Raw genomic sequence first — 6641 nt, 5'->3', positions numbered from 1 at the left:
ATTTTCGTCAAAACAATTAAAATGACACAAAATAAAAAGTTGATATAGTTTTCTATTTTTACTTTTATCTCTTTTTTACATTATCTTTTATTATTAATATATAATAAATTACATAAATTAATAAAAATATAGAAACCCTATAAAAACAATATTTTGAGGACAATAAAATGAAAGTTTAAGAAACATAAAATACAATAAATAAAATTTAAAGAATGAATAAAATGTTAAAAAAAACCTATTTGATGTTTTAGAAGAGAATTAAGTTTTATTTTGATGTTATATTGATAAAACATAAGTTTGTTCCACCTTATTCCACCCTGTTCTATGGGTAGGGCTGGAACAGGCCTATTCCACTTTGTTTCACTCTGTTTCTGTCTGTTCCACCCCGTTCTATAGGTAGGGGTGGAACAGGCTTGTTCCACTCTGTTGCTGTCTCTGTTTCACATAAAATTAATGCCAAACATGGGACATGGATCTCTGTCATGTTTTGTCATGTTCTTGTCCAATGTACAATACACACCCATATAGTACAATTTTAGCTAAGGGTAAAAGCGTCTTTTTACACACACTTCCAATAAACTTAACCCATGGAAGTAAAGATTATTGACATAGTTGTGGTGGTACATATGCTGTGGCTCACCTTCCTCCAATATTTAAACACATCAGCACCTCAAGAAAAACCATCCACCATTCATTCATTCATATCATCCATTCCATCCCACACTCATTCAGCAGCTACTCTCTCTCTCTCTCACACACACAAACACACAGTAGGCTTAAGAAGATAAGGGTAGAGAGAGAGAAAGCTTGATCATATCTATCAATGGCAGGAACTGGAGTTTTTGAAGACATAATTGAAGGAGATGTGTTCAAATACTACACTGATGGAGAATGGAAGAAATCTGCTTCTGGCAAATCTGTTGCCATTATTAACCCCACCACCAGAACCACTCAGTACAAGGTTCAAGGTAACTATATATATATATATATTCTCGTACTCATATCAACTTATTGTAACATCTTTGAGTTTGTTTAAAATTCGAATCCATATATTTACTGGTTGATCCGTAAACGATTATGGATATATCGTATCAATCAGGGAGATTAAATTTATGCGGAAGTGAAAGTTAAGAATTGAAATGAACGTTACGGTGATCGTTGATCCGTGAATTATCGTCTATGTTTTTAAGATACCGTTAAGTTTGAATGATCGGGGACCGTACTTGGTAGTTACTAGTAAGAAAGTAAAAACACTTGGATGGTTTGTGACACTACTGAAAAATGGGGTTTTTCCGACAGCAATATCCGTCATAAAAAATGACGGATTTGTGACGGTATTAAGTAAGTAAAAAATCCGTCGGGAAAGTTATCGAAATAAAATTTTATTTTTTTAAAAAGTTTCAGTGACGGAAGTCAACAAAAAGTTGACTTTTTTTTTTACTATTTTGGGATCCGTCACTGAATTTTCTGACGGAATTTTCGTTAGAAAAATCCGTTGATGATACCATTTTTTTAGTAGTGTGAGAAATGGTATATATCCTTGATTCCAAACCAAGGATATAAAAACAAGGGGTTTTATTAATAAACTCAAAAAAAAAAAAAAAAGGGCTTATGGTTGCCAAATTTGGTCTTAATATTATCCACTCGAAAGTAGGGTCTACAGGTAGAACGTATCTGTCCCAAAATAGTGGATCCGGATTATATGATGTTTTCAAGGCTAGAGTAGTTAGTTGATGAGCGTTTTTGTTTGTCAGCATGTACACAAGAAGAGGTGAACAAGGTGATGGAATCGGCGAAAATTGCTCAAAAGCAATGGGCCAAAACACCGCTTTGGAAGCGAGCCGAGCTTCTTCACAAGGCGGCCGCTATTTTGAAAGAGCATAAGGCTCCCATCGCCGAGTGCCTAGTTAAGGAGATCGCAAAACCAGCCAAGGACTCGGTCACTGAGGTACAACGTGTTAATATACCAAAGTATCAACCCGACCAACCCGACGACCAACCCGTATGGGTTGGGTTGCACTTTGGTTTGGGTTGGGTTATGTTAAGATTTTTCAAACCGCAAGCATTGGGTTGGGTTATTCAAATGTCTTCAACCAGATCAACCCAACCCACGACCACCCCTAAATCTTGAAAACCTTAATCTTATAATGACTTGTACTATACGTATTAAAAGTTGTACATTGTTACAACAGGTCGTTCGATCAGGCGATCTCATTTCGTATTGTGCCGAAGAAGGGGTTAGGATTCTAGGAGAAGGCAAGTTCTTGGTTTCTGATAGTTTTCCAGGCAATGAGAGGACTAAATACTGCCTCTCTTCAAAGGTACACTACAATTTTCATCAAGAACTTGCAAAAAGATTCATGGGTTTGATCCAAAATGCCGTTTTGGATTCGGGTTTTGATCGGTTTTCTGAACGATAACAGATTCCGCTCGGAGTTGTCTTGGCCATACCCCCCTTCAACTATCCCGTCAACCTTGCCGTCTCAAAAATCGGCCCTGCACTTATCGCCGGAAATTCTCTAGTTCTCAAGCCTCCAACTCAGGTGTGTTTCCGATCTGAATTACACACGAATTCGATGTCTAGAAATAGTTTTCAAGTTTTTTGACCCTTTTTTTCCGAATCTGTTTTCAGGGTGCAGTGGCTTGCCTTCATATGGTGCAATGCTTTCACTTGGCTGGCTTTCCTAAGGGCCTAATCAGCTGTGTCACCGGAAAAGGGTCGGAGATCGGAGATTTTCTAACTATGCATCCCGGAGTTAACTGTATTAGGTAGTCGAAAACACAGTTTTCGATCGATTTTTATGTTAATGCTTGAAAATTTGGGTTATTTTAAAGGTTTCTATCTATTTCTTTCCAGCTTCACCGGCGGTGACACCGGAGTTGCGATCTCCAAGAAAGCCGGCATGGTGCCGCTTCAGATGGAGCTCGGAGGAAAAGACGCTTGTATCGTCCTCGAGGATGCCGATCTCGATTTGGTGGCGGCAAATATCATCAAAGGAGGTTTTTCTTATAGGTATCTTAAACCAGAAAATACAAGTAATGATTACGTACAAGCTATACCGTATAAAGCAGTAAATGTATTACAATATCGTATTATTTTATATATCTAGAAATCGGGGTATATTTAAGTTCCCAAGAAATCCTTTGTACTAGGGAACTCTTTTAGCAACGTCAGTACACCTACTGACGTTGCTAACTTTTTTGGCATTTGTATGGGATGGTAAAACTAATTAATGAAACCTATTACAGTGGCCAGAGATGCACTGCGGTTAAGGTTGTTTTGGTGATGGAGTCGGTTGCGGATGCGCTAGTCGAAAAAGTGAACGCCAAGGTAGCAAAGCTAAAGGTGGGCCCACCTGAGGACAATTGTGACATTACTCCAGTTGTATCTGAGTCGTCAGCGAATTTTATCGAGGGGTTGGCTAAGGATGCGAAGGCAAAAGGAGCGACGTTTTGCCAGGAGTACAAGCGCGAGGGCAATCTCGTTTGGCCATTGTTGCTTGACAACGTCCGACCCGACATGAGAATCGCATGGGAGGAACCGTTCGGCCCCATCGTACCCGTTATCAGGATCAACTCCATCGAAGAAGGGATCCACCATTGCAATGCCAGCAATTTCGGCCTCCAGGTATATAAAAAAACATTACACATCTGAAATCATCATGCATTAAGGACTTGTACAATATAAGTCCTTAATGATGAGTATGAAGTCATGCATAAATGACTTGTACCATACATGTCATTTGCACATATCTATACTATTAGTAAATTAATTAACTAATTAGAGGGGTATAAAGTGTAAATTAACCAACCTATTTTTTTTAATTATAATTTTAAATTTACACTTTATACCCCTATAATTAGTTAATTAATTTAATTTACGTCATTTACTTTTCAATATTTCATTTTAAACATTTATCAAATTAACATACATAATCGTATATCAATTAAAAAATATTTAAAAAATACATTTTTATTTTATCAAGTTACACCATTATAATTGTCTCGTTAATACCTTCGAAATGAGTCCAATATTGAATAGTTTTTTACTTAATTATATTATTATATATTATATATATTGTGAAAACATATTTTTAATATTTACGATTTATACTTTTATAGTTATTTATTTATATATATACTATATATTTTGGGGTTACGCTGTCCAAATTGCACTGTATAATATATTCTGAATTAATATGTTCTTGGGTTTTTTTGAAATATATATATATACATGTATTAATTCAACCTTAATCTGAGTTTCTGGACAAGAAAGAGGGTAAACAGTTCAAATTTCATTCTCCCATCTTTTTTTGTCATTTCATGGCTTATGATATACCAAATTTGTAGTTTTCTTTATTGGTTTTGAGTGTTTATCTTAAAACTCACGTTTCTTGGTTCTTTGCTCTTGGTGGTGGAGTCGTTTAAATATGTTGTATTTTAAAAATATTGGATTTTAAACTGTTATACAATTTTTTTCATCAATAGTCTGTAATTAGGACCATAACTCTTATTTATTCAAATTGTATTAATATGTAAAGACCAAGTGTAACATATATCATCGTTAAATCTTATCTTATAAAACCAGTGGAACTTCAAAATCGTTAAAATTCATGGCTCCCTCTGTATTGCGCGGGTACACAACTAGTTTTATAACATTTAAAGTCTAATCCCACCCGACATCATGCATCAAGGAATTGTACTGTACAAGTCCATGATGTATGCCGAATTTCTGATTCTAGAAACAACCTTGATTGTTAACGCACCTACGGATTGTGACCAATGATAGGGATGTGTCTTCACTAAGGACATAAACAAAGCGATCTTGATTAGTGACGCAATGGAAACTGGAACTGTCCAGATTAACTCCGCACCTGCTCGTGGCCCTGATCATTTCCCTTTTCAGGTGAACTTTTACTAACAATACATTCTCATTTAATTGCTTAATTAATCATCACTGATATAAATATATTGAATATCGATAAATTAACAGGGTTTGAAGGATAGTGGCATCGGATCCCAAGGAATCACAAACAGTATCAATATGATGACGAAAATCAAGAGTACTGTGATCAACTTACCAACCCCAAGTTACACCATGGGCTAGTAGTACTGTATGCATCTAAGGTGTTTGACGAAATGAATAAGGAAAAACACTGCTAGTATATATTAAGGCTTCTTTGGTCTTGATATATGGTCAAATAATGTTTAGTACTGCTGAAAATGGTGAATGGTACTTTATGCATTAATGAGTTGTACTTTTTCAATAGAATGAATGATTTTTGTAGATGCAAGTGTTGTTGACGACATAAATCAACGAGCGTTTGGAGTTTGTTATGATTTTTTTATCTGTTTTTATGCAACGTTTTAAAATCAAGATAACAAAACCACAAGGATGGTGTCTGGTTAGTTTGAGTTTGGCTCCAAAGGTCAAAAAGCACCAAGAGGTTCCAGGTTCAAATCCAAGTAGGAAAAAAAAATTCTCTTGTGGCCACGGAGGTTCAAATGTGGTGACTCCGGACCATCTGCAAAGCAGGTTATCGTCCTGGGATTAGTCAGCTCGTATAGCGGGTTGAATATCTAGGTAAAAAATAAAGACAACAAGGCCTTTAGGTTGAATAATAGGGAGATCAAGTCATCGGGTTAAACCAGATCTACAAAATTTCGGTTTGCTTAAGGAAGTTATCATCAGTTTGATTGTGCGGAATTCAAACATAAAATCTTTATATTATTTTAAGTAATTCTTTTTTATTGTGTTAAAAAAAATTATGAAGTAAATGAAAAGAAATGGATGGAATCAAATGATAACCTCAGATAATTTAATAAAATTACAAAACTACTTATCAATTTAATTCTGTCAAAACAAATATAGAAGGTATTTTGGTATCTGGCCGGACCGGGCTAGTCGCATATCAGTCCCTTCAAAATCGGGTTGGCCACTGGTTCATGTTCCGAGCAAAAAAACCTAGTCCCGGTTCTAAATCTTATACTGAGCCTGGCCCGACTTTCAAAATGAAATTGAGAATATTCTTAGACAAAATCATGTTTCTTGTATTATGATTTTTTAAATTTAGCATTAAAATTCATTTTAAATAATACAGTTACTAAATAAAATATTAAAAAACCCTGAAATTTTTTATACATTTGGTCCTATACAATATAGTGATGGCCAAATCGTTCCGGCCCGGCCTAGGACCGTCGGAGGACTGGGACCGGCAAAGGACCGGCCTGGCCCGGGACTGGTAAGGATCAGTTATGAGACTGAAAACCGGGACTGGTTAGGGTTTTTGGTAGTTTCATGGGATCGGCTATGGGCCGGCTCGGCCCAAAAATTTAAATAATTTTATAAATAAATGTATTTTCAAATAATTTTATAGTTTATTTTTATAAGACAATGTAATTTTAGTTATATTAAAATACATTTTTAAAGTGTATTTGAGTGACCCAATTGTAAATTTTATAATGTATTAAAAATATATATCATTAAAAAATTAAAAAAATCTTGTCTTTTAATGCCGGGATGGGGACCAGCTGCCCATAACCCGTTACGTCGAGGCCGGTTATGAGAAAGCTCAGGACCGATTAGGCCTGGCCCGGGACCGGTTTTTGGCCATCACTACTATATATAACCAGTCCGACCT

The 6641-nt window shown here is 35.8% G+C and overlaps 1 protein-coding gene across 1 annotated transcript; it reads left to right on the top strand.

The window, feature by feature from the left end:
• Positions 1 to 687: 687 nt before the first annotated feature.
• On the top strand, positions 688 to 5340 carry LOC112504193 (NADP-dependent glyceraldehyde-3-phosphate dehydrogenase). The gene is made up of 9 exons (XM_025108142.1): positions 688 to 968; positions 1755 to 1948; positions 2193 to 2321; positions 2424 to 2543; positions 2633 to 2769; positions 2858 to 3013; positions 3250 to 3628; positions 4790 to 4906; positions 4994 to 5340. The coding sequence occupies exons 1-9, from the start codon at positions 824 to 826 to the stop codon at positions 5105 to 5107; spliced, it is 1491 nt and encodes a 496-aa protein (XP_024963910.1). The 5' UTR covers positions 688 to 823; the 3' UTR covers positions 5108 to 5340.
• The last annotated feature ends 1301 nt before the right edge of the window (positions 5341 to 6641 follow it).

The sequence above is a fragment of the Cynara cardunculus genome, unplaced genomic scaffold, assembly GCF_001531365.2.
Source record: "Cynara cardunculus var. scolymus isolate 2C unplaced genomic scaffold, CcrdV1 Un_Scaffold_4869, whole genome shotgun sequence".
Taxonomy (NCBI): Eukaryota; Viridiplantae; Streptophyta; class Magnoliopsida; order Asterales; family Asteraceae; genus Cynara; species Cynara cardunculus.
Note: the sequence above shows the minus strand (reverse complement) of the source record. Positions and strands in the feature narration are given on the sequence as shown.